Source organism: Euleptes europaea, chromosome 21 (genome assembly GCF_029931775.1).
Source record: "Euleptes europaea isolate rEulEur1 chromosome 21, rEulEur1.hap1, whole genome shotgun sequence".
Taxonomy (NCBI): domain Eukaryota; kingdom Metazoa; phylum Chordata; class Lepidosauria; order Squamata; family Sphaerodactylidae; genus Euleptes; species Euleptes europaea.
Genome location: NC_079332.1, coordinates 10,953,145 through 10,980,740, shown reverse-complemented (window position 1 = coordinate 10,980,740; position 27,596 = coordinate 10,953,145). Strand labels below are relative to the sequence as shown.

Genomic DNA, 27,596 nt, shown 5'->3' with positions numbered 1-27,596 from the left:
CTCAAAGCGACTTACAATTCCCTTCCTCTTTCCACAACAGACATCTTGTGAGGTAGGTGGGGCTGAGGGAGAGAACTGTGACTAGCCCAAGGTCACCCAGCTGGCTTCATGTGTAGGAGTGGGGAAACCAACCTAGTTCACCAGATCAGCCTCCGCTGCTCATGTGGAGGAGTGGGGAATCAAACCCGGTTCTCCAGATCAGAGTCCACCACTCCAAACCACCACCCTTAATCACTACACCACACTGCAGTCACTTAAGTAAAGGTAAAGGTCCCCTGTGCAAGCACCGGGTCATTCCTGACCCATGGGGTGATGTTACAGCCTGACTTTTTCTAGGCACACTTTGTTTACGGGGTGGTTTGCCAGTGCCTTCCCCAGTCATCTTCCCTTTACCCCCAGCAAGCTGGGTACTCATTTTACCAACCTCGGAAGGATGGAAGGCTAAGTCAACCTTGAGCCGGCTACCTGAAACCAACTTCCATTGGGATCTAACTCAGTGTGAGCTCTAGTCCTGTGGCCCCCTTAAACAAACTTCAGCAGGGTACCAATCCACAAAAGCAGTTTTATTGGGTAGAATCGACAGGTTTCAGAAGCCATATTCAAAAGGACACTAGTAAGGGTCAAAGGCAAGGTACATAGCATATATGGAAGAGCAAAAGGAGATAACTGGTTACCCAGGCAACCCCCCCCTCCAAAAGGCAGGAAGGAGTACTTGGCGATTCCCACAGTATGGGAATCTATGAAGACTAAACACGGGGCATAGACTGGCCTTGGACAGAACAGCACAACAGCACCTGGAAGCAGCACAATCGCACTGCCGCATACCATCCTCATGGCCTGTTCCTGACAATCAGGTCTTGAGCAGAGCTTGGACTGCAGTACTGCAGCTGACCACTCTGTGCCATGGGGCTCCTCTAAGTCACTTAAGGAAGACTCAAACCAGCTTACAATCACCTTCCCTTCCCCACCCCACAACAGACACCCTGTGAGGTAGGCAGGCTGAGAGAGCTGTAACTCGCCCAAGGTCACCCAGCTGGTTTCATGTGGAGGAACGGGGAATCAAACCCAGTTCTCCAGATTAGAGTCCACCGGTCCTAACCACACTACACCATACACATTACCCACAAGCGAATTTGGCAGGTGATACTTTCCCTCCAAAGACATTTCTTAATTCTTTGCACTGTGTTAGCAAAACAGAAATATAGCACAGGCTGCACTTGAGGCACAGCTAAAAACAGTGTTCTTGTGGAGAAAGGAACCTTCTGTCCTCCTTGAGGGCTTTCGCGAAGGCATCCGATTGGCCACTACTGGACAAGGTGATCTTCCGGGGCACTCCAGAGGGGCCCTTCTTACATTATTAATTTCACCCAACCATAATGACACATTACAAACAACAACATCACCACTCACCTGTAGACTGAAAGACTCCAGGGTTACAAAGGCAATAGCGTGCAGCGAAAGCTTCCATCATACGATCAATCTTTTGCGCCTCTCCTGGAAGCCTGAAACTCCACAGGAACTGCCTACAAAGATGATAATGATGAAGTTAGTTTTTATATGCCAACTTTCTCTACCACTTAAGGAAGAATCAAACCAGCTTACAATCGCCTTTCCCTTTCCCTCCCCACAACAGACACCCTGTGAGGTAGGTGGGGCTGGGAAAGCTTGGAGAGAGCTGTGACTAGTCCAAGGTCACCCAGCTGGCTTCATGTAGAGGAGTGGGGAAACCAACATGGTTCACCAGATTAGCCTCCGCCACTCATGTGGAAGAGTGGGGAATCAAAACCGGTTCTCCAGATCAGCATCCACCGCTCCAAACCATAGCTCTTAATCACTACACCACGCTGGCTCTCAGCATACTCAACGTACGCAACTTGTGTGTCAGATTAGACCCATGGCAGCATTTTTTTTCTAACTCGCCAGTAACAAGCTTATCCTGATCAGAAATCACATATCTCTGTATCATACGGTGTTTTCCCCCAAACAGAACCAGCAGCCTAGCAAAGTAGCAGAAGAGCTTTTTGGTGGCTTTCACAAGAAATGGACACCCCTTGCTCCTCCGAAGGGAGAGTAGATGCCCCAGCAGACGCAAAAGAGGACCCAACTCTGCCTCGTTTTGCCTCATTGTAGCGCTAGCCATCTCTGACCTGACTAGCCCAGACTGCCCTGATCTCGGCAAATCCCTGAAGCTACGTAAGTTCAGCACTGGTTAGTACTTGGACGGGAGACCACCAAGAAAGTCTAGGGTTGCTACGCAGAGGCCGGCAATGGCAAACGAGCTCTGAATGCCTCTTGCCTTGAAAGCCCTGTGGGGTCACCATAAGCCAACGGCAAGTTTTTTTTAAAAAAAAGAGCTGGCCACAGATGTTCCCATTGTTAGAGGATACGCAGTGTGGAACCTGCCAACGTTTTGAGATTGGTCCAGCTCACGTGGCAGCCGTTTTGTGGTGCCGCCACCCATTATCCTTTCCCCACAATTCCGGAAGTGCCCATGGTCTCAACAAGGTTGGGGACCCCCCAGCCTAATGCATCTGTGGCTTGTGCTGGGAGCAACTACAAAAGCTTAAAGAAAAGGTTTTTTAAAAAAATAAAATAAGGTTACGGGTGCTTACCTTAAGGCTTGGACGAGATTGAGATCAGCAAACTCATGGAGTTCAACAAAAGCTTGAAGTACTTTAATATTAAAATCATCCCTGCGGAGGAGGAAACAACCCGGAAATATCAATTTCCTCGTTCTGATTCTCTTAGCCCATCCAAGTTTCAAGACTGGGTGCTTGCATGAAGGGAAAACTGTCACTAGCCCAAGGTCACCCAGCTGGCTTTATGTGGAGGAGTGGGGAAACCAACCCAGTTGACCAGATTAACGCCCACCCCTCACGTGGACGGGGGGAATCAAACCTGGTTCTCCAGATTAGAGTCCACCGCTCCAAACCACCACTCTTAACCACTATACCACGCTGGTGCACAGAAGAGGACTGATCTTTTTTTTTTACTGTTACAGATTTTACTCTCCTGTTCCAAAAAGCACTGCATGTATTTTACCATCTATGCACATTCGAATTTTTGAAAGAGAAAATGCAAATTAAGTAATTGCTGTGGTTCAGCAACAACGCGAACTTTGACACCATCAGACACAATCGGCGTAATCCCTCGGCTGTGTTTTAAACTCATCATCAAATGAAAACGTCACAGATCGGTTTCTTCCCCAATAACCGGCAGGCAGGCTTCTGTGGCGAAGATTTGCCCTTTGTCACTCGCTAAGTGAACACAACAAACCTTTTCAAGTCTTTTAATTAATATGTTGGTGAGGGGAAAACCCCACTAATTACATAGGATGTGAGCAAGTTCTTTTTTTGTATAACTACTATGGGAGTGCTTGCCAAGGGAAAATAAGGACAGAGAGATGCATAACAGCCCTTTTCCCTTCTTCTTAATAGAAGGACACAAAGGAAATAATTAATGTTACTAATGCAGACCACCAAAACTCAGAAGAAGAAGAAGAAGAGTTGGTTTTTATATGCCAACGTTCTCTATCTCTTAAGGAAGAATCAAACCGGTTTACAATCTCCTTCCTTTCCCCTCCCCACAACAGACACCCTGTGAGGTAGGTGGGGCTGAGGGAGAGAACTGTGACTAGCCCAAGGTCACCCAGCTGGCTTCATGTGGAGGAGTGGGGAAACCAACCCAGATCAGACTCCACCGCTCCAAACCACCGCTCTTAACCACTATACCATGCTGCAGTGAGGACTTTCATTATACAGATCTCTCTGGGACAGAGGTTGATGGAAGTTTCTTGCCGGAATCCAGTGGGGCCTTGAAGACCCCACTCAGGTGGGTCACGGAGTCCCACCTGCTGCGTCACGAGCCCCTCGAGAGCCGTCTTACAAAGTGGTTTAATGTTAATCGATGCGGGATTCCTGCATTTCGGGGAGGGGGAAGTCTGACTTTGCCAGTGCGCCCCCAGTTTAGAAGCAAGTTCGGAGAAGCACAGTAACTTTAGAAGTGGGTCCCACTTCAATGTCTGAGAACCACTAAACCAGGATACAGTCAGTGAGAATATTTCATAAACTTTCGTCTTTTTACTTAACCTTTTAATTATTTTAAAAAAAACTTATTGGGGAGATCAGCTTCAAGTGTTCTGAGTATTTAAGAAGTGAAATCTTGCTAAGCTTTGTTTTATAGTTTAACTGCTTTACTAATGTCTTATAAAAACACAAATAATATTTAAAGGGGCTTGGGCCACGCATCCTGAAAACAGGTACGCAAGGACAGCTTACACTCCAGAGCCTCTTGGAAAGATGCTGAACAGGACAGTATAAGAACATAAGAAAGGCTCTGCTGGATCAGACCAAGGCCCACCAAGTCCAGCAGCCTGTTCACACATTGGCCTCTAGAAAGCCCACAAACAAGGCGACTGCAGCAGCATTTATCCTGCCTGTGTTCCACAGCACCTAAGATAACAGGCATACTCATTTGATCCGGGAGGGAGGGAGGGAGGGAAGGAAGGAAGGAAGGATAAGAAAAGCCCTACTGGATCAGACCAAGGCCCATCAAGTCCAGCAGTCTGTTCACACAGTGGCCAACCAGGTGCCTCTAGGAAGCCCACAAACAAGATGATTGCAGCAGCATTGTCCTGCCTGTGTTCCACGGCACCTAATATAATAGGCCTGCTGCTCTGATCCTGGGGAGAATGAGTATGCATCATGACTAGTATCTATTTTGACTAGTAGCCATGGATAGCCCTCTCCTCCATTAACATGTCCACTCCCCTCTTCAAGCCTTCAAGTTGGCAGCCATCACCACAGGCAGGGAGTTCCACAATTTCACTATGCGTTGTACCGTGTGGACAGTACCGTGTGGCTTAAGTAGGAAGAGCGCAAAGGGAAGTGGATAAACAGGTTCTCAATAAAGCTCTAAGAGAGCAATTGAAGTTGTACATCAGTCACAGCTGTATTTTGTTTAAAATCAAGCTTAAAACTGGACTAGCCGCCATACCATTATTAATGTCATTTGTTCACATTAAGATCTAAGACCGTCCCCCTCCCAGGGCCTGCCTAAGCTATTTATTACCAACAAAGGGTTGTTCAGCGAGGGCAACATTAAACAAATAGAAATTACTATTATTAGGCCAACCAGTACCCTTGCTAATAGCTAACAATTATGCGGCCAGCTGCCTGCTAAGATCAGGAAGCTCTTTTCTCTGGGCTCAACATTAATAACCGATGCAATTACCAGGATCTAATTCCAAGATTTAGTTCCAAGATTTAGCACCACCAGAACACAAACATTGATTTCTCCAAATTACATACGCACAACGTATCACATCTCCTCGGCCAAAGGAAGAAGAGCGAAGATGCATCGCGACTTATTTTTAAAATCATCCACTACTGAAAAGCAGCCCTCGCCAATCCACATACATTCTCCATAGATTTTGCTCTTCCATATCCCACCCTTAAGTGTCTCTGGTGGGAGGACAGAGATGCTACCCAGGAAAGACAACACTCTTTTGGTGCTCACAAGGTCTCACCTCAAGGTTCAGGAGAGGAGGGATAAAACATTTTAAATAAACTAAATTTGCCTCTGTAGTAGGGTTGCCAGGTCTTTCTTCGCCACCGGTGGGAGGTTTTTGGAGAGGAGCCTGAGGAGGGCGGGGTTTGGTGAGGGGAGGGACTTTAATGCCATAGAGTCCAATGGCCAAAGTGGCCATTTTCTCCTGAGGAACTGATCTCTATTGGCTGGAGATCAGTTGTAATAGCAGGAGATCTCCAGCTAGTACCTGGAGGTTGGCAACCCTACTGTGTAGAGAGACATGCTGGATTGGTGAACTCGGCCGCAGCCTTAATGCTTAGGACAAGAACCCTACCTGGAACACTCTTCTTGCCGTCCGCAGGGAGGCCTTATATTGTTATCCAAAGATCTAAAAACATGGCTGTCTCCTCACTTTATCTTCACACTAACCCTGCAGGGCAGGTTAGCTTAGGAGCTGGATGAAGACCACCCAGTGAACTAAAGGGCTGAGTGGGGAAGGGAACACCCCCCCACCCCATATTCTAACTACTACAGGGCTGCTCGTGCCTGCTTTCCACATCCCAGGGGTCCCCAACCCTTTTGAACCTGCGGGCACACTTGGAATTCTGAAAGAGGGTGGTGGGCGCAACTACAAAACAGCTGCCGCAGGAGGTGAAGCCGATCGCAAAATGTCAGGGAGCGGGATTATACATAACTCTCACAGTAACTTTTCAACAATTAGGGCAGAAGCTCTGTTTTAACAGCCAATAGGTCGGTCCCCTTTTCCCAGCGGCTTCGCAGCTGCAAATCAGGGGAGCTAGACAGCATCTGCCATTTCTTTATCAATTGTAAAAGATATAATGCGGCCCGAGAAAAATGGATTACTAAATATATAAATATATTCAGAAATGGGGACTCATCGAAAAACAGGAACTTGTAGTTAAACTATTAGTAGACATTACTCTGGCAGTTGCAAAATTTATGTCTATGGCATTAAAGGATACTCCTAAATTTTAAACTTTGTGGCTTTTATGCCCTTGTAGCCAAGCAAGCTTCTTATACAGCCAAAGAAGGAAAGAGAAGGAAAGTAAAAAAAATAAGATTCCCCACCTCTGATTTAATATGAATGCACCTGGGCTGGTCTCTGCTTACCTTTCGCCGAGATAATCTCCAATTACAGTTTTATTTAGTCCTTCCCCTTTATAAAGGAATTTTGCAATGTCTTCCGGGGTGTTCTGCAAGAGGTCGTTTTCTATGAGAAACTGGATTCCCTGGGGAGGAGGAAAGGGATTTAGTAGTTTGCCCTCATCCTGAAAATTTGTTACCGCTAATATTAATACACAAAAGGTAACGTATTGCTCTTGGGAACACTTTGTCCACGTGGCGGCAATGCCCTGCCACAAACAGCAGGCGTTTTGGCTAAACTTCCACAAAAATACCCCAAGAGCACGGTTCAGTGACAAAACTAGGCCGCTCCAAGACCTCCATCCCCAGATCAGGTCAGATGACAGACTGAACATTGGGGAGAGAAGACAGCGACGTGAGCGAGAACCCCCCAGCTCAGTGGTCCCATCCACGCTTTGCAAGCAGCAGGTTTTCCAGTTCAGTTCTCCAGCATCTCCAATCAAAAGGAACTCAGGCCTAAACCCTTGGAGAGTTACTGCCAGCCAGAGGAGGCAATGCTGCCTTAACCAACGGGTCTAATTTTGGCAGATTCATGGGAGACTGAAAAGTGTAAAGGCCCTCAAGTGGAAAGGTGAGGGTTAGGGTTGCCAACCTCCAGGTACTAGCTGCAGATCTCCCGCTATTACAACTGATCTCCAGCCGATAAGAGATCAGTTCCCCTGGAGAAAATGGCCGCTTTGGCAACTGGGCTCTATGGCATTGAAATCCCTCCCCAATCCCTGCCCTCCTCAGGCTCTGCCCAAAAAAACTCTCGCCGGTGGCGAAGAGGGACCTGGCAACTCTACATGAGGGTGCTGGATGATCCATTAAAAACAAAAACAAAACAGCCCATGGAGCCCACCAATCCTGCAAACGTAAAGCCCTGCAGCCTGCAAGTCAGGGGCAAAGAGATGCATTCGCCCTGTGCAAGCTGCCTGCCCTACAGCCCGAGGTCATCCTGTGCACCTCAAGCAGAAAAAGGACAATATTTAGAGGATCTTGACCTTCTGCAACAGAATACTTATTTCCTGCTAAGGGCAATCCGCTCAGCGACCGCTGCTTACTTTTAGCAGGGTAAACCCATTGCCATTTTATCACTCTGGGGAGCTATTTTTAGACTAGGAAGCTGCATTCTCCTCCTTTTAGAATAGCTTCACCATTCCTCACCCCACCCCAAAAACCCCTTCACTGAATGTCCAGCTAGAGCATGAATGCTGGCATCCAGGGTCTCTGTTTAAGCTGCATGCTTTTCATCGCTAAAGGCAGCAACGCTGGCCCGCCCTATTTCCATCCAAACCATCAGGAGGACCATGGAGCTACCGAATTAGTTGCAATCTGAAATCCCATTATCGAATCCTTTTTTTTCCGTCTTTGTTCTTCTGAAGTGATCTAAGTCTGATGGAAGCCCGCTTTCTGGAAATCCAGATGCTGCATGAAAAAGAGGTTTCCTTTCTTGGAAACCAAGTGGAAAAGAACTACTGGGGGTGCGGGTGGGGGGGGGGGAGAGACTCCAGACACATTTTGGATTTAAGAGCAAAAAGAAAGACCACAGAGTTAAAAAAAACAGCTAGATAAGAGGAAGAATATTTTTACGGGCAAGCAGAATATTCATATATACAGGTGATGCCGTCTTTCAGGCCTAATGAGGATAAAGCAACTGCAGGTTACTACAGGTTGAGTATCCCTCATCTGGAATGCTTGGGACCAGAAGTGTTCTGTATTTCAGATCATTCCGTATTTTGAATATTTGCATATACATAATGAGATATTTTGGGGATGGAACCCAAGCCTAAACACGAAATTCATTTATGTTTTATATACACTTTATACGCATAGCCTGAATGTAATTTTAAACAATATTTTCAATAATATTGGGTACACTGAACCATCAGAAAGCAACTCGGCATGCTGCTGGAGGCCTGACAGTAATGACTGCATGTCGGCTCAAAATGTCAGTGTTTCGGATCTTTCCGTCTTTTGGATGTCCAGATAAGGAGGTGTTGTGGCTCAGTGATTAGAGCACTTGCTTGGCATTCAGAAGGTCCCAGGTTCAATTCCCGGCATCTCCAGTTAAAGGGACCAGGCAAGTAGGTGATGTGAAAGACCTCCACCTGAGACCCTGGAGAGCCGCTGCCAGTCAGAGTAGACAATACTGACTTTGATGGACCAAGGGTCTGATTCAGTGTAAGGCAGCTTCATGTGTTTAAGGGATATTAAAGATGGCACATGCAAACAGCAAGCACAGTTACAGTCAATAGGCAACAGGACACACACACACACACACACACACACACAGAGAGAGAGAGTCTAAAACCCACACACTCCAAGAAAGACCATCCTTCTGAGGTCCAGCACAAACTTGAAAGCACAGGCTGTTGTTGAATATTATGCTTCACGGAAGCATATCTTTATGCACTCCCCCCGCCCAAGGGACAAAAACACACACACAAAATGTACCTTTATGTGTTAGCTAACTGACCACAAGGATTCACTCTGCCGCACAGGTAAGCGGAACAAGCAAGAATTAAATTATTGCTGCTCCTACAGGACAAATGTTTGGGGATCGTCCGCTCACAGCTCTGCACAAAGTTACACGTTGTGGTCAGCTTGTAGCATAAGCCTTTGATGCACACGCAGGCCCACTTTCACAAGGCGCTACTACACTCATGGCCTATATCTGCTGACAATACAGGACTTCAGCAAGAAGTTTAAGGCCTTCAGTACACAAAACAGCTTACCTTTTTCGGATCCATGTTGAACTTTTTTCGCCCCATCGCTATTTGCTTGTTCCTCTGTGACGTTTTGCTGTTTGGTTTTGTTTCAAAGGTGTGGAGGAGAAAAACAACAACACAGTCATGCAGAAAAGTCTGGTTACAATTTTTAAAAGACATTTTCATAGTGAATGTAATTTACATATTAAAAAGTGCCGCATGGGTGTGGCTTACAAAGGAAAAGGGGGCAGTTCTTTTTGGGGGGTAAAAATTCAAATTTTACTTCAGGTTGCTGTAAACTGCATTTTTAAAAGCCATTATTATGCCCCATCAGAGCAGGGATGATTAAAGAGGATACAGTTCAGGGCTTTAAACCCACAAACCAGTTTAACGGGATTATTTCAAGTCGGGCCAATTTGACAGGGCAGTTCCTTTGAGCTGCTCTGGCGGGCACAGTAAGGATTCAAGGCTGCTCTTACACCGGTGTAATGCCACCGCCGAGGGTGTTGCCCTGACAAAGTGACCCAAAGGAGGGCATCACAGTCACAGCCCAGGTAAGGAAGCCTCCTAAGGTTTTCCAAATACTTGCCTGTTTCATAACACCTTACGTTTTCAGGGACAAATAAATAAAATAATAAAATAAAAACGTCCGTTTTATTTTTAGCAACAAGAGAGTTTCGAAGCCATTTTTAACATAGGACTAGACTTTGATGCACAATATTCTAATGGGGTGACGTTCTATTTTCACAGAAGTTGTAACAAGGGTTGCCAACCTCCAGGTGGCGGCTGGATCTCCAGGTGGCAGAGATCAGTTCTTCTGGAGAAAATGGCTGCTTTGGAAATTGGACTCTATGGCATGAAAGTCCCTCCCCTCTCCAAACCCCGTCCTCCTCAGGCTCCACCCCCAAAATCTCCATGTATTTCCCAACATGGAGATGGCAAACCTAGTTGTAACTAGCCAGAGACGTTCCAGACAAGCCCAGTGCAAATTAAATCAGTCCCAGCATGCCCTTCTGCTGTGCTGATAGGATTTCCCATGCAACACATGACGCCACAGACCGTAACGCTGTACTACATCATCACCCTAAACATTCAATCGCTGAATTACCAGTTTTCTATTGTGTGCAGAAGCACTTCACCGTCACCGAACAGTGGATTAAATCACAAATTTATTCCTTACCAACAATGCACTGGCTACAAAAACTGAGACTCTGACAAGGACCAGGGTTTCAGCTGCAACCGCCAGGCTAATTTTCGCACAAAGTGTTCAGAAACAGCAAGGACCGGGACTCCAGTTTCCCGTAAAATACAGACACGGCTAAGGCAACTTACCATTCCTCCACGCTTGTCAAGTTATCGATTTCCGTCATAACCTCTGCTATTTCGAATTTTAGCCTCTGCCAAAAGGAAGAGATGATTGTAAGTCCGTGCTAAAGCGGCTTTTCCTAAAAGATTCCAATTTCCCCCGAGTATCCGTTTCCTTATGCATCTAGCAGTCAAAAGGAGTCACCCATCTGATGTGACTCCTTGTAGCAGCATTGCGTTACGGGGACACAACCCACCAGGCCATTGTGTACGCCTTATCTTAAAAGCAGTTACTACAAGGAGTCTCTTCTGGCTGTACTGTACAGCTGTAGGCATCACGCAAGACACAGCAGTTTGCGGTCATGTGGATTTCACAGCAACAAACCTCTTGAATGATCAATAATCAAAAAAGTTATTACCTCAATATCATCGATTAATTCCTTTTTTCTACGACGAATATTCAACAGCTCTTCTCTCTCCTCTGTAGAAAGGTCATCAGGCACTGGTGGGGGGGAAAAACAGAACACCAAACAATTAAATATAATTGATTTAGACTCTGGTACACTGTGTTCTACCAATAAAGGCCTTATTGACTATTATGTGGCTCGCACCAAGCAAGGAAAGATTGCCTTGGCGACTGTCTTTCGGGAGAACAGCCATGCAAAGCCACAGAGTCAAAATTAACTAACAAATGCAATTCTCTCTCATTGGGGGGGGGGGGGCTGAATAAGGATTACGGGAAGTCCTCTCGCTACAAAAACTAGAGCCGCCAACTAACAGATTGAAACGACGCATATTAAAAACACATTTTAAAAACCATTAAAACCCAAACAAAAAACGCATCATTCAAACCAGGTTTTGATGCTTGGGTTTAACTCTGAAAGACAAGCAAAGAGGCTTAGCCAGAAAGCAGGCAAGCAGAGGCAACTGTTTCGAAGAACGATGAAGGTTGAAGAACTGGTGAAAGATGACAAATCGCATCAAGATTACGTTCTCACGGAAGAATGGAAGACGTACAAATATTTATACCCTCAGGTCCTTAGGTAAGCAGGTGCCGGGAAAGCCCTTCTTCTGCTGGAGGCCCTGCCTGTCAGGTAAATAACACTGAGCGAGATGGACTAAAAGATGGCTTTTGATATTCTCACACTTGGCTGAACTCCTGTTTATGATGAATGGCAAGCAGGTCGCTGAAAGGAACACGGTGCCCGCCATCACAAGGGTCCTATCTGGTTCAAAGAACTGTCTGCCGATGCTACCCAGTTGGCTCAATCGAGACCCATCACATGGTGGTAAGATAAAACCCTTTTTTAAAAAACCTCAAAACTGTGTCTTATGAAGACATTCTTCTCCAATCCCATGTGTACACAATTCTCCCATGAATTCCTTATCCAGCTTTCCTAATTTAAAAGGAGGAGGGGTTTTACATTACAGAGAGCCTACAATTTCCCTGCAACTTGAATTCACAAAAATAAATCACCCTTTCAGCGAATACGCAGGAAGATTTCCCCAAGAATTAAGAAGAAGAGATGGTTTTTATACCCTGCTTTTCTCTACCGAAAGGAGTCTCAAAGTGGCTTACACATTCCTTCCCTTCCCCTCCCCACAACAGGCACCTTGTGAGGTAGGTGGGGCTGAGAGAGTTTGGAGGGAACTGTGACTAGCCCAAGGTCACCCAGCAGGCTGCATGTGGAGGAGTGGGGAATTGAACCCAGTTCTCCAGATTAGAGTCCGCCACTCTTAACTGCTACACCATGCTGGCTCTGATAATGTATTGAAAATAAATGGCCCCTCATGTGCAAAGTGGGCTACCTTTGCACCCACAGCTTTCTTCTACCTGCCAACCATACTTTTATCCTAACCACTCCCCTCTCAGGGTGGCATTCATGGTTATCTTCCCTGCACATCGCCTGGAGCATTCAGTAAAAGCTGCTGAAGATTCAAGCACAAGATGCCCAACGCGCCAACTCTTCTACTCGTCTCCTGCGTGGTCAGAGGTCTAGTCATTTGGGACGGGGAGTTTTCCCCTAGTCTCACAGTAAACACCTTCAGGCTGTTTCCGCGTCTCATTTTTCCACACAGAACCACAACAGCTCAACACTCAGCGATGCTTTTCTTCAATCAAGCACGCACTGCCGTGAGCAATTTGGAAACTCTTCGTTTACTTTGAAGGGGGGGGAACGCTAAGGGAGCCCGAGCTTCAAACACAGGGAAAGGCGGAAGCAATTTAGCAAGATTAAATTGTTCTGCACCATGTGAAAGTGTGGCAAATGAAGTTGTCACGAACAGCAAGTGTTTTCACTTATCTAAAATATACACACATTTGACAAACTGGAGAGGAACAAGGAACAAAGCTAAGCTCCTAAAAACTAAACGTTTCTCTGTTTTCCCTTCCCACCCAGTCTCCCGACTCCATGTATTTTTTTTCTAACGGAAAAGCTTATCCTAAGACCTAGTATGTTCTGGCCTAAAGTATTCATAATACTTTCTGGGTTGGATCCTACCAGCTTTTCCCATTGATCTCATCAAATTTCCTCCTCCTCACTGCAACCTAGGTCCTGCATAACTTTTGTACACACGGATCCCCTGATCCATAGCACAGCCTTTCTGGAGGTCAGTCTGAGGAAAAGTTGGTGAGATCCAACCTTTTATTTGATACTCTTAATGGCAACATCAATGATACTCAAGCCATGTAAAAAAAAATCCCAAAGACAAAACCTAGACAATAGAGGGGTCTTCTCAAGCCCTAGACGCAGTGGTTCCCAAAGTGGGCAGTACCACCCTCTGGGGGGCGGTGGGATTACCTAGGGGGCACTAAGGGGCAAGGGGGCAGCAGGGGGCACTAGAGGTGGGCCCCTTCGATTGTGTTTTGGATAGGGTAGGGGGCGCTGGGGTTGAGTTTGTGGAACCAAGGGGGTGGTGGGGCCGAAAAGTTTGGGAACCACTGCCCTAGAGGAATGTGGGGAGACATGCAACACTGTTGAGGAAGCATTAAAAACTCCCTGCCAGATTCAACTCTGGTTCTATGCTGAAGGAAGGATATAAGAACATGGTTTGACCAGGATAGAACTACCAAGTGTAAATGGGCTTAATTGATCTTGGGTAATGCTTGTCACAGTCAAAACAGTCACCTCCATCCCCTTCGCGAGAGAGACAGTCCTTTAAAAAAACACACACCCAAAAACCCAGACATCAGACAACTTTGCATGGAGATAAGGTGCTCAGTCACTAAGCTCCTTGGCAGCCTGCAGCGCTAATCTTAAATACACTACAGGGAAGCACATTTTCTTTGTTGGATTATTTATGAAATTGCAAATACTGGAAAGAACAAAAGGACAAACAAGCGAGTCTGATATAGACTTTTACAGGACGTTTCCTTCAATAGAAGAGCGTTGCAGAGGGTAGTCGTGTTCATTGGCAGTAGAACAGCTAGATTCGAGCCCTGTAGCACCCTAGAGACCAACAAGATTTTTGGCTGTCAAAAGCTTATACCCCAAAAAACTTGTTGCTACTGGTTAACAGAAGTGGTGACTCAAGGACATTCAGATTTTAACTGCATTTGTAGACAGAGAAAGGACACAATCCTTCATGAAGGTTTCGGGTCTGTTACCGGTCCCACCCTTCCTCAGTGCTTCCAACAACACATTTCTAAATGCCCAAATAATCCCCCCCACAAAAAAAAACTGTCATGCTCCTGAAGACAGGCTCTGTGAGAATACTTCCTCAAGCAGCATTATAGCCCTAGTTGCTTTTTAAACGAAGACCAAAATGTACACAAACATGGATTTCCGCACAGAAGCAATGCCCTTGACAATTAAACAGTTTAAATTTTTTTTGGGAAGAACAATTTAATTATCTTCCAGCCGTCTAAAGTCTTTCAAGCATCTTTGCAGTTCGCTATTTCTAAGCGGGAAGTACACAGATGGCAAAAGGTTATGGGTGTTATTTCAAAGAGAGAAAACAAGAGACACCTTCCTGCCCTTGGCAACAGGCGTTTTCAGCTCACAAATGAGCCAGCGGCTGGAGCAGATACCTTGATGTCATTGCGATATGGTTATATAAGAGCAAAGTTTCCATCTCTTTTCATGCCAGGAACCTTCACAAAAAAGGTTATTAGCTAGGACAAACAGAAGGGGTTTGTTTCAATTCCGTACCAGACAAGAAAATGCAAAATCTGTTAGGTAATCATAAAAGTCTTGCTAGCGAAGGATATTTCCACTCCAAGAAGGACCACCTTCCTAACCAGCTCTCTTAATTCTTCCTTTTTCCTTAAATGAGCTTTGGGTGGTGTAAGGACTAACAAATAGCATGTGTAGCACAATCCCCAATAGATGTACCATTCAGTGGGTGAGATTCAGAGAATGACATCTGGAGCTCTTGTTGCAAAAGTGCAGGACTGGCCCAAGGTCGCCTGGCAAACTTCCATGGCAGAGTAGGGCATTCGAACTTGGGTACCCCGGATCCTAGTCTGACAGTACAACCACCACCCACACTGACTCTAATAAAGTGGGCCTGCTCTTGCTTGATTTAATATTTTGGGCAACGCACTCCTCAAACTTGATTTTTGCTTACTGCCTGCTTGCATTTGTCTTGCCCAAGTTTCAGTTGCTGCTGATTTCCTCACTTGAGCAAGACTTCCCCCTTTTAAAGGAAACCTCCTCGCATTTTATGGCTTCCTCAATCCTCTCTATTAACCAGAATGACATCCTCTAGGGCTTGTTCATACTTTTCCTAATCTGTGTATTACCCAAGCCATTTTCTCTTTTAACATTATCGTTTTATTTCTATTAAAAGGTTTAGAATTTAGAGCCCAGGATGGAAAAGGTCACAGAGCGTGGACAGTTAGCAAAGTTGCTCCCATACTACCAAGTGCAAGACCCCCACCAGTGTGGTGTAGTGGTTAAGAGCGCTGGTTTGGAGCGGCGGCCTCTAATCTGGAGAACCGGGTTCGATTCCCTACTCTTCCACATGAGCGGCAGAGGCTAATCTGGTGAACCGGGTTGGTTTCCCCACTCCTTCACATGAAGCCAGCTGGGTGACCCTGGGCTAGTCACAGCTCTCTTAGAGCTCTCTCAGGCCCACATACTTCACAGGGTGTCTGTTGTGGGGAGGAGAAGGGAAGGTGATTATGAGCCGGTTTGAGTCTTCCTTAAGTGGTAGAGAAAGGGGGTTACCGCACTTGTATTCCCAGCGATGTATTAAGAGTTTGAAAATGTTCTAAAAAATACTGTTCGCACTTTCTATGTATTCCCAGCGATGTATTAGGAGTTTGAAAACGTTATAAAAAATACTGTTCGAGGGTTCCGGTGGAGAGGACACAGGAGGCTTCTTATCACAGCTCCGCAAGTTTTTTTTTTTTTAAATACTGTTCGCACTTTGTTTGGCCCCTTTAGCTGTGAAGACGTTTTCCAACCGTTTACAAGCCGTGGTATCCAAAAACCCTTTTAAAGCGATGTTTTTAAGAACATTTTCAAACTCTTAATACATCGCTGGGAATACAAAGTGCGGTAACCCCCAAAGTCAGCATATATAAAAAAACAACTGCAGCAGTCAGTCAGTCTGGTCTGCAGCAGGAGGGAGGAGGCCTAGAACAGGGGGTCCCCAATCCTTTTGAGCCTGTGGGCACCTTTAGAATTCTGACCAGAGTGGTGGGCGCAGCCACAAACGGCCGCTGCAGGGTTCTACAGCATTATGCCCCACGGAAGTCCCTCCCCTCCCCAAACCCCACCCTCCTCAGGCCCCACCCCCCCAAAATCTCCCGGTTTTTCCCAAATTGGAGCTGGCAATCCTACCCCCAGCTCATTCATGTATCCACCAAGCCATCATTTGCCATAATGTGCGAACCCAGCTGTTCAGTCTTGAGGCACCAACACATTTACCATGGCACACGCTTCTTTGAGCCACAGCCCACTTGGCCAGAAGCGTGCCGTAATAACCTACACAGAGTGATGAAAAAATTGTTGCTTCTCAAATGAGGCCCAAAAAGTTAAGCAACTTAAAAAACAACAACCCAGCAGCGGCCACTACTTCACAAAAGCACAAAGGAATGCTGAGACAGCGTGGTGTGGTGGTTAGGAGTGGTGGACTCTAATCTGGAGAATCGGGTTTGATTCCCCGCTCCTCCACATGGGTGGCGGTCTCTAACCTGGTGAACTGGGTTGGTTTCCCCACTCCTCCACGTGAAGCCAGCTGGGTGACCTTGGGCTAGCCACAGCTCCCTCAGAGCTCTCTCAGCCACACCTACCTCGCCAGGTGTCTGTTGTGAGGAGAGGAAGGGAAGGAGATTGTAAGCCGGTTTGATTCTCCTTAAAAGGTAGAGAAAATTGGCATATAAAAACCAGCTCCTCCTCCTCCTCTTTTTTTTGGCTTGCGTTTCTATTACAATGGTTTTAAATAACCTCCACATGCCTCCTCCACACGCCCGCCGCCCTTTAAATGCAACAGACAAACCCTGGAAGCCTGCTGGGTGACCTTGAGCCAGCCACACAATCTCAGCCTATCCTACCTCTCAGGGTGGTGGTTGTAAAACAAGGATAAAACGGCAAAGAGGAGAACGGTGCTGAAGGCTGCTCTCAGGAGAAAAGTGCAGTACCAATATCTAAACAAATAAATAACATATAGCATAGCGCAAACTGACTGTATAAACAAGCTGTTCCATGATTACGCTGGGAATTGAAGATAGCGGAAGAGTGTAGCGGGAAATAACTCCAGTGGCTTTGCAGGGACACAGAAGTATGGGCTCAGGGCCCATCTCCCCCTAACTCACCCCTAGTCCACATATACTGGCAACACTCTCCAACTTCGGTCCCACATCTGATTTCCTGGGCTGCGAGTACCAGTGAGCGCTCAGAACAGAGAAGGTATGGCCACAACCACACAAAAGAAAGCAAACTGCATTTAGAAGGTACCCACTTCGGCCAGATTCCCACATTTCCTGTTTAGAATCAAAGCGCTGGACTGAGCGCAGGAGGATGCTGTGAGAAAGCTGCCTGTTGAAACGGTGCCCCTCCCCACTCCACCCTCAAGTTTTCCTTTTCCAGCGGATGAACCTCACTTACTTCTGCCTCCTCGAACGTATGTTCTGGATTATGCCCAGGTCATTTGTTCCCTGAAACTCGACAGCTATTTATTAAGCACCCCTCTAGGCAAGACACAGATCTGCAACTAACCGAGAATTTAAGTGGTTCTTCCACACATGTGAGATAAAGAAAAAAAGGAAAACGAGGGAAAGCAGGAAGAAGAGACCATTAAGTGATAACGTGGCTCTCCTGACGACCTCAAGGCTTGTGTGTTACTTAGCAAATGTTTGCTTAGCTCTTTAACATGAAGATAAAAGCACAGTAAGATTTTTGTTACAACTTCTTAATTACCTCGCTGACACAAGAATAAAAAAACATGCATTTAAACGAAGGTAATGCATATTTTCTATTCTTGTCCCCTCTTCCCACATCACGTACCATTAGCTGCTACCAAGGTAGCAAAGCGTGATGTATTGTCTCATGTTGGAATTTATATTGCGAACACAAAAAGGGCTTCTTCAAGCAAAACACATAGTCTTTTAGCCAAGCTGGTTGGCAGAACAAGGGCTGGGGCTCGAACCCAGTAGCACTTTGGAGACCCACAAGATTTTTGGAGTATAAGCTTTTGACAGTTGAACACACATGAAGCTGCCTTCTACTGAATCAGACCCTTGGTCCATCAAAGTCAGTATTGTCTTCTCAGAATGGCAGCGGCTCTCCAGGGTCTCAGGCAGAGGTCTTTCACATCACCTACTTGCCTAGTCCTTTTAACTGGAGATGCCGGGGATTGAACCTGGGACCTTCTGCATACCAAGCAGAGGCTCTATCACTGAGCCACAGCCCCTCCAAAGTTTTTAACATGAAGTCCCCTTATACTGGATCAGACCATCAGTCTATCAAGGCTGGTATTGTCTACTCAGACTGGCAGCAGCTCTCCAGGGTCTCAGGAAGAGGTCTTTCACTTCACCTTCTACTGCAGACCAACACGGCTACCCTAAGTTAGGGTTGTCCCACTGCTTCTGTAAACCAATACACCCACTTCAAAATTTCTAGTGCTTCACATTAGAAAGACACCAGCTTTCTTTAAGTTGAACCCATATTATTCAATTCAGTTATGGTTCTGTGGCCTACAGGCAGGCTCTCCAAGGAGAAAGCAGTCCTGTAGAGGTGAGGAAAGGTATCTCATCAACCCAGTTTCCTCCCCTTGATAGAACATCTGCTTCCTCCAACTCTCCCATGTCAGGTCCAGAATGAGACCAGCACATGGAGTTACAAGATGGCTCAGGCTACACAGCATTGTTTTACTAGTCACAACTACAGGAATCTAGATTCCATCGGGGTTGGCTGGGTAACACCCAGACCCACAATCTATTCACTGGGTATTTCCCTCGCCCAACTTTTCTCCCCTTTCATTTTGAAAGAAGCCCAATAGCAATACTTCTAATTTCCCTCTCATGAAATATAAATGGGGGGGGGGTCATTAACATTGTAATAGTTAAAAGAGATTACAGCATCCAGGCAAAACACATCCTTGTTTTTCAAACACCCTCCAGCTATTCTTGAAGTGTCAGATCACCAAAGAATGATATGTCAGAACAAAGAAATAATAATTTTGCTCTGCTAACTATGCGACTAAAGTTCCGTTTGAGGAAAGGTTTGCCCCCCCCCTTGAAAGTAGGAGCTGACTCATTGACATAAATGCAGAGATCACGGTGATGGGAAAGGCAATCACTTAAAATGTTTAATACATGGAGTGCTTCAGATTTCCAGTATGAATTTACGATGCTCTGAGCTGTTTTTATTAAGGGGCATTTTGCATCTATGCCAACGTGGGTGTATCACTGGTATAATGAATACACAGGTCTGCCCTTATAATTGGAAATCCTAATCGGCACAAAACGCTGCAACCGGGCTATTGGACACTAAGTGGAATCCGTGTAGAACTCCACTTATGCAGATACTCCATTTGTTTCCCATCAGGTGCTGGGTTCAATTCAAGGTTCTAGCTACCACCTATGAAGACCTTAAAGGCACCGGCAACCCTAACTGCAGACCAACATGGCTACCTTGCTAAAAAACAATTTCCCAAATGGGCTTGTCAAGAAACTGCTCTCTGAGGAACAAGAGAAATGGGCCGTAGGACACGGCACTGCAGCAATGAGGAGAAATGGGCTAAAAACAACTGTGGCTCTCTCTTCTGTGGAAGCAAGCCACAAGTGGAAGGTGGAGAAAGAATTTTTTTTTTTACCTGATTCTCCTCATTGCTGCAGCAGCCCATCGTGCAATGCATTTCGCTTGTGCAGCTCTCCTGATCCCCGGAGAGAAGCTTTGGGACAAACAGCGGGCTGCTCGGGAAAAGGTGCATCCAGTCGTTCAGGTAGACCTCCAACACTTTCTAACTGGATCTGCTCTTCGCGTTCTGTCCTGGAGTCACCTACATCAAACTTTATGTTACCTGCTTTGCCTATCCATCAAATTCGGGAGTGTCCTCACCCGCTCTGAATGGATTCATTACTCTTTTGATTGGATCTCGTTTTAAACTGGGTTCTCTTTCTAACACCTTCCCCCCACACCCCTGTGGATTGCAGGCCTTTAATATAAATTCATCCGCTTTATGAATGTGCATTTCATGCATCTGATGAGCTCTGACTCACAGAAGCTTACGCTGGAATAAATCTGGTCAGCCTCCAAGCATTATTGGACTCCTGTTTTATTTTGCTGCTACCTACTTGGGATTAGGTCTGTCACTTACATGTCCTTTCCTCTCTAATGTCTGAAAAGCCTTCTTCATCAATAAACAATTGGAATCTGCTTGTGTACTTCAGCACTACAAAGAGCTCTTTAAATTAATTTATTTTGGGATCTACTACTGCACCTCTACTTGGAAACAGTAGAGGTAATCAGTCCACTAATTCTGTGAAAAGTCCGTTTGAAACTTCCTGCCAAATCTTGTATACCGACTTGAGGGGACATCATGGGGAAAAAGAGGTTTAAATATACTAAAGAAAGAAAGAACCCAAGCTGCCCAAGGTACAAACAAGAATCTATTATTAGGAAAATATCAGATTTACCAAAAGCACATTAAAAAACATCCATTGGCCTCCCAAAATTGGAAGATCAACTATATGGCTATAACAATACAAAACATACACAGAAAAGAAAGTGAAAAATGAGAACGGAGAAAACACGGTTCTGTGCCAAGCTTTTTTTCAAGCAAAGGAACCAAGAAAATGCAAATGTTCACATATCTGGGCATGCAAGATTCAAATATCACATAATAAATTCTACAGTGAAGAGAAAGTGGATGAGTTAAGCAGTAAAATCCTTATTCATCCACTCCCAGAATAAATTTTGGAGTATCCCAGCTGAGCATTCTGCTTTATTAAGCAGAATTGAATTCTTTTCAATGCATATAACTTTTTATTTAATGTGCATTAGTACACACCACTAAGTTACTAGTACCATATGTTAACAAGAAGGGGCAGGGCTTACTCAAGAGATTCAGTTTTGGTTTCTGATATGTTTAACCAAAAAAAATAACTTGAATCCACTCAGAAACATTGATTGGCCATAAATGAGACCGAGTTTCCCCCCAGTAAAATTAAGAGAACTGTGCATGGTTATAGGCACATTTTCTTTCCTCTCAGTAAATTGCCTTTAATCTGGTTCCCACAGGACTCCACCATTTTCCATAGCATCTTGTTTCTCTTCTGTATGCTCCTTCTCCCAGACACTTTCATCTCTGCAGCTCAGAACTTGCACAATCGTTTGAGTCATATGGAAAACTGGAATGTGCTCCGGTTTTACAAATGGAAATTTAGTTTTAATAATTAAAAATGTTAATGCTTCATCTGGCAGTAGTATGTGTTAACACTTAAGCAGACCTTAAAAATCACTATGAACTCATTGAGTAATTAGGTTTTAGCATCCAAAGGCATTAGTTCTTTTGGTCTCATAGGTAAAACATAGAATGTACAGATTCTAGACACCTCAGAGGAGGATAGTTTCAGAGGGTAGCTGCGTCGATCTGCAGTAGAACAGCCAGTTTCGAGTTTAGTAGTACCTTAAGAACATAAGAAAAGCCATGCTGGATCAATCCAAGGTCCATCAAGTCCAGCAGTCTGTTCACACAGGGGCCAACCAGGTGGCTCCAGGAAGCCCAAGACGACTGCAGAAGCATTGACCTGCCTGTGTTCCACAGCACCTAATATAATAGGCATGCTCCTCTGATCCTGGAGAGAATAGGTATGCATCATGACTAGTACCCATATTGACTAGTAGCCATGAATAGCCCTACCCTCCATGAACATGTCCACTCCCCTCTTAAAGCCTTTCAAATTGGCAGCCATCACTACATCCTGGGGCAGGGAGTTCCACAATTTAACTATGCGTTCTGTGAATAAATACTTCCTTTTATCAGTTTTGAATCTCTCACCCTCCAGCTTCAGCAGATGATCTTGTGTTCTAGTATTATGAGAGAGGGACCAAAAAGATTGTCGGGTTACAAGCTTTCAAGAGTCAAAGCGGATGAAGGGAGTGTTGACTCTTGAAAACTGATACCCCCCCCAAAAAAAATACTTGTTGGTGTCTAAGGTGCTACTAGACTTGAATCTAGCTGTACCAGAGGAGTTTGTGCAAGTTTACTAGCCCCACCGCTGCTCACACCTGTGCATGATGGCCCCACTTAATCCATGCACATTGAGAGCATGAAAGCACATTGCCACTGTGTGTACAAGCTTCATGCTCAACACGGGGATAGAGCTTTTGACTTTCAATAAAGTAGCTAGCAAGATATTTTAAGAAAGCAGTGCTGGAATAAACGCAAGGGCAGAGTGCGGTGACAATTCCGTACAATATTCCTCACCAGACTGAACAGGCTCACAGATGGCACTGTTTCCGTAGCAGTGAATGGAAACTCAACGCGACAGCTTGCCCAGACCCACAGAATTCAAAGCGCTTCATGACTGCATGTGCTCTCTCCTAATCTAGAACATCTCAAGATGAAGCCCAGAGATGGCTAAAGAAACCCATCAGCTGACAGCAAGGATAAAGAAAACATGAAGCTTGAGTAGCAGAAGGCCGTTCATTCTTCACAGCTTTACAGCTGCAGTTTACTTATACTGCATCGTCCTCCAGGGATTGTCCCCAAGAGAAACTTCAGGGCAGTGTGGAAAAGCAACTCCATTTCCCGCTTGCTGTGCGGCTCTCCTGAGAACGAAAGCGGTTTCCCCAGGACTATGATGCATTTCCCCAGTACAGGGCACATTTCCTCCCCTTTCCTGAGAACTAGCATGAAGCAGTTGGCTCAGACCCAGACAACTCAGGCTAGAATACACATAAATTTCAGTACCTTTATTGGCATACCATGAGATAAACAAAATAAAGAAATCCTCCTCAGAGACAGGAAGGAAAGGTAGTTAGGGAATGGAGATGATCTCTAACCCACTGCCGGGGAGGGGGGTTTCTGTGTGAGCGGCAGTGTTACACAGTGGTTATAGAGTCGGACTAGGTTCTGAGAGACAAAGGTTTGAACCCCAAATCTGTTATAGGAGCTTGCTGGGTGACCTCGGAACAGTCACAGGCTCTCAGCCTAACTTTCCTCATTAAGGATAAAATGCAGCAGAGGAGGACAATGTAAGCTGCACTGGGGAGAACTTTTCCTACATTTTAATCAATTTATTTACCCACCACATAAAGCCAAGCTCTTGCAATTGTGCCCCATAAACTCAAGCATGTCTTTTCTGAAATTGAGCTTTAAACACTAGAGAAGCTTTTTTTTTTGGTAAGGAAGTAAAAAAGAATTACCACAGAAAGCCAAGAGGAAGTAATCAGCTCCATATGGACATTTAAATATAACACTGTGAATGAATATGTGTGCCAAATCCACCCACACACAGCTCCAGAGATGTTTTGAGAATTACACCTAATTCATTTTGATTACTAGTTTTATCCAGTATATCACTGAATCATAAAAGCGTTTTTTAATCCATTAGTCTTCTGACTCAGGTAAAAATGTAATAATAGTTATTCTAAGAACTACATAAATATGGTCATGGGTTCTTGTGAAATCACATAAAAACTTCACACAGAGGCTTTGTATATTCGGGACTTTAAAATGCCACCTGCCTTTGAAAATAACCGTTTGCTAAACTTTGCTAAACCGTTTGCCACCACGCAAGTCCTTAGAATATACGTGTACGACACCCTACAACATACAATTTGAGTCCAGTAACACCTTAAAGGCCCTGACCTAGATGGCCTAGGCTAGAGCAATCTCATTAGATCTTGGAAACTAAGCGGGGTCAGCCCTGCATAATCCTTGGATGGGAGACCACCAAGGAAGTCCACGGTGGCTATCCAGAGGCAGGCATTGGCAAACCACCTCTGAACATCTCTTGCCCTGATCTGGATAGCCTAGGCTAGCACAGTCTTATCTGATCTCTGAAGCTAAGCAGGGTCAGCCTTGGTTAGTCGTTCGATGGGAGACCACCAAGGAATTCCAGGCTGGCAACGCAAAGGCAGACAATGGCAAACCACTTCTGAACATCTGTTGCCTTGATCTGGATAGCCCAAGCTAGCACAATCTTATCAGGTCTCTGAAGCTAAGCAGGGTCAGCACTGGTTAGTCCTTGGATGGGAAACCACCAAGGAAGTCCAGGGTTGTGACTCAGAGGCAGGCAATGGCAAACCACCGCTGAATATCTGTTGCCCTGATGCCCAGTCTAGCACCATCTCATCATATCTCAGAAGCTAAGCAGGGTCAGTGCTTAGGACCACTAAGGAAGGCTCTGCAGAAGAAGGCAATGGCAGACCACCTCCACTTCTCACTTGCCTTGCAAGTCCCTTGCTGGGGTTGCCAGAAGTCAGTTGTGACTCGATGGCATTTACACACGAAGAGCCAAGAAAACAAACTGGCCAGCTGTCTATAAATTTAACACAGAAACAAGATACAGCTTGCAGTATTCACCCTTGTCCTCAGCTTAGAGGTAAGCCACTCAAAAGAAAAGAGTAAGGCTATCAAAGCTGACAACATATGTTGAGGTGCCCCAGGGGGAAATAAAACTGGAGAAGGAAGATGAACAACAACTTGACTGATCCCCAATGCTAACCCATCAGTGTGTTTCACTCTCCTTCCTGGCCCAATCAAAACTGGATCTGGAAATGGTTAAAGGAGAGGTCTGAGCCTCCCTGGGTTGATTTATTCATGCCTCTGTCCTATTTTGAGAGTCACAGGCAAAATGATCAGAGATATTTTGATTTGCAATTCACTTTCAAAAAATACTTGAATGCAAGCACAGCATATATACTGACTGCATAACAAACTATTCCATTCCACCAGACAAATAAACCAGTTCCACATGTTCTTTCTTGACATGCCTTTCTAAACCATCTACAGCAAGCTGGAGGAGGCAAAATATAAGCAACTAGAAAGACCAACCCAACAGATTCAATGAGAGAAGATCCAAGGTCTAGAGAATCTTCCCTGGCTACTGGATTAATCGCTGGATCTAGTTCATCATCACCCAAGTAAGTGACAAGCCTTACTGATCAATGTTAGAAAGAATTATGGAGTCCAAAGTTCTAAATGCATTAGGTTTTCTTTTAAGATTCAAGAAGAACCCCCCCTTTCATGTATGCATGCTTCTTCTGAGAGGAAAGGAACAACACTCTTCCAACTCTGCAGTACACTCTATTTCCTCTTTGCCAACATCTGCTGATCTCTTATCCTATTGCATGTGTTGCTATGAAACAGACAAGCATCAACAACAACTTCCTCTAAAGCAAGCTGTACTCAGGCACCATATATTTTATGCAGACACACCCGCCTTTCCTAGCTACATTTTCACAAAAGGTGTCTTTTCATTTTGGCAAATCTGAATGACAGAATGCTTTTCTCACACAGTGAGGGCAAGATCACACAAACGTGTCAACGTCTGTACTACCAGCAGTCTTAAGATTTGTCAGAGACCGCTTTGCCTTATGGTCTAGGGGCCAGGTCTGCCAACATGGTGTAGTGGTTAAGAGCGGTGGTTTGGAGTGATGGACTCAGATCTGGTGAACCAGGTTTGATTCCCCCCACTCCTACACATAAGTAACGGACGCTAATCTGGTGAACTGGATTTGTTTCCCTGCTCCTACACAAAGCCAGCTGGGTGACCTTGGGCTAGTCACAGCTCTCTTAGAGCTCTCTCAGCCCCACCTCCCTCACAGGGTGTCTGTTGTGGGAAGGGGGAGGGAAGGTGATTGTAAGCCGGTTTGAGTCTCCCTTAAGAGGTACTGAAAGTCGGCATATAAAAACCAGCTCTTCTTCTTCTTCTTCAATACACTGGCGGACTCATTTATATTTGAAGTAACTATCTTGAGTAAATAGCTATAAAGCTCCACTATTTAGAAAAGGATGCTCCTCGCTGTATTCTGTCTCGTCAATTTTCCCTGCAGGTCTTCTGACTCTCTATGCTGCCAAGATCTATATTTTTAACAGACCACATCTCTTATCTATTAAAAATCTGTATCCTGCCTTTTCATCCAAGATGTCCACGGTTGGCAGACAGTAATAGCAGCGGTGATTGAAAATTCAGATACTCCCTTTCCAGGATGGGAAAGGACTTATGCATCACTTCTAACTTCAGATGGCTTGGCAGACAACCTGAAAAAGTCTAAGTGCCAGAATGAAATCAAAAGGCCAGCCCCACCAACATAATTCACAAATCAATTTTTAAACAGATGCATACTCCGTTACAGGATGGACCTACCTACTTGATTCAGGAGGATGTTTAGAGCAAGCACCTTAACAGAGCTCCAGGACATCATATGCCTTTCTAGCCCTTTAGAGAGCGTGCTTTTGAAATGCTACAGATGAACTTCACAGATTATGTCTGCTAGAATGAGGTCTCTTCTCTTATACAGCCAAGGTCAATATCTCAGCTCCAAACATCTCTTAGATTTCCTTGGCTGCTTGGCTGGCTCTGCCTCTTCCTCAGGCCCTAACGGGCATCTCAAAAAGGGATCAACACCCCAGTTTTTCTATGCTGTAATATCACACAGCAATCTGTATGAATGTATAGTTCTTTAGAACTTCGAGACATGGGAGACAGCTTGCAATCTGGCAGGCAAAAGTCATTTGAGGTGCCTGCTGGAATGAGGAAACAGACTGTCGGCTCCAAGGAGAAAATACATGCAAAGGCTAGTGGCAGAATACATAAGACGTGCTTGGGACTTCTTGAATGTACCGCTGCGTTGTTGAAGAATCTAGACACGATCCTTGACAATCACTACTCTGAAATGGGGCATTGCTCTAACACACAGAATTAACATTTCGAACAGCAGGTGGGGGTTCAGAGCAGCTTAAGATTCTACAGGTTCCACAAAAGGGATGCTTGTCCCAGCTGTGCCACAGAAACTCTGGCTTCTGGACCCAACAAACAACCATCGGGTTCATCAGCTGCAGCCATTTACAACCCTGAAAGCTGATGCAGTTCAGCGGTACCAGAGCTGCCCTCCGTTAGGCAGCTGGGGACACACCAAGAAAAGGATCTGACTGGATTCCCTTCATGGGAGCATGGGGCACCCGGCCTCTGCCTGTTTTGCCCAAAATGACCAAAACCAGGGGAAGGTGAGACACTGTGCTTTATGTACCCTTGGTCACATGCTCACCTTAGCAATACCCACAAACTCCTGGGAAGGCATTTTAACAACCAAACCAGTGCTACTAGTTTATACTGCTCTTTTAATTAGTAGTGTCCTTCGAGAGTTTACTCCTGTTGTAGAAACCACGCTGTGATTTCAGCCTAAAGGTGACCTATTTTACAGATGGGGCACAGAAGCTGAGAAAGTTGAGACAGCCCCACAATACTGTACTAACGGCTGCTATCCCATGTGAAACTGGATTTCT

The 27,596-nt window shown here is 45.3% G+C and overlaps 1 protein-coding gene across 1 annotated transcript in view; it reads right to left on the bottom strand.

The window, feature by feature from the left end:
- The window catches only part of CYTH3 (cytohesin 3), a 52,903-nt gene that overhangs the window by 13,060 nt on the left and 12,247 nt on the right, over nucleotides 1-27,596 (bottom strand). The window contains exons 2-7 of the mRNA XM_056866614.1: nucleotides 11,108-11,190; nucleotides 10,716-10,780; nucleotides 9,411-9,477; nucleotides 6,661-6,779; nucleotides 2,613-2,693; nucleotides 1,411-1,523 (exon numbers count right to left, since the gene is read on the bottom strand). Of these exons, the coding sequence (XP_056722592.1) occupies nucleotides 1,411-1,523; nucleotides 2,613-2,693; nucleotides 6,661-6,779; nucleotides 9,411-9,477; nucleotides 10,716-10,780; nucleotides 11,108-11,190 (528 nt within the window). The remainder of the gene's footprint in view (nucleotides 1-1,410; nucleotides 1,524-2,612; nucleotides 2,694-6,660; nucleotides 6,780-9,410; nucleotides 9,478-10,715; nucleotides 10,781-11,107; nucleotides 11,191-27,596) is intronic.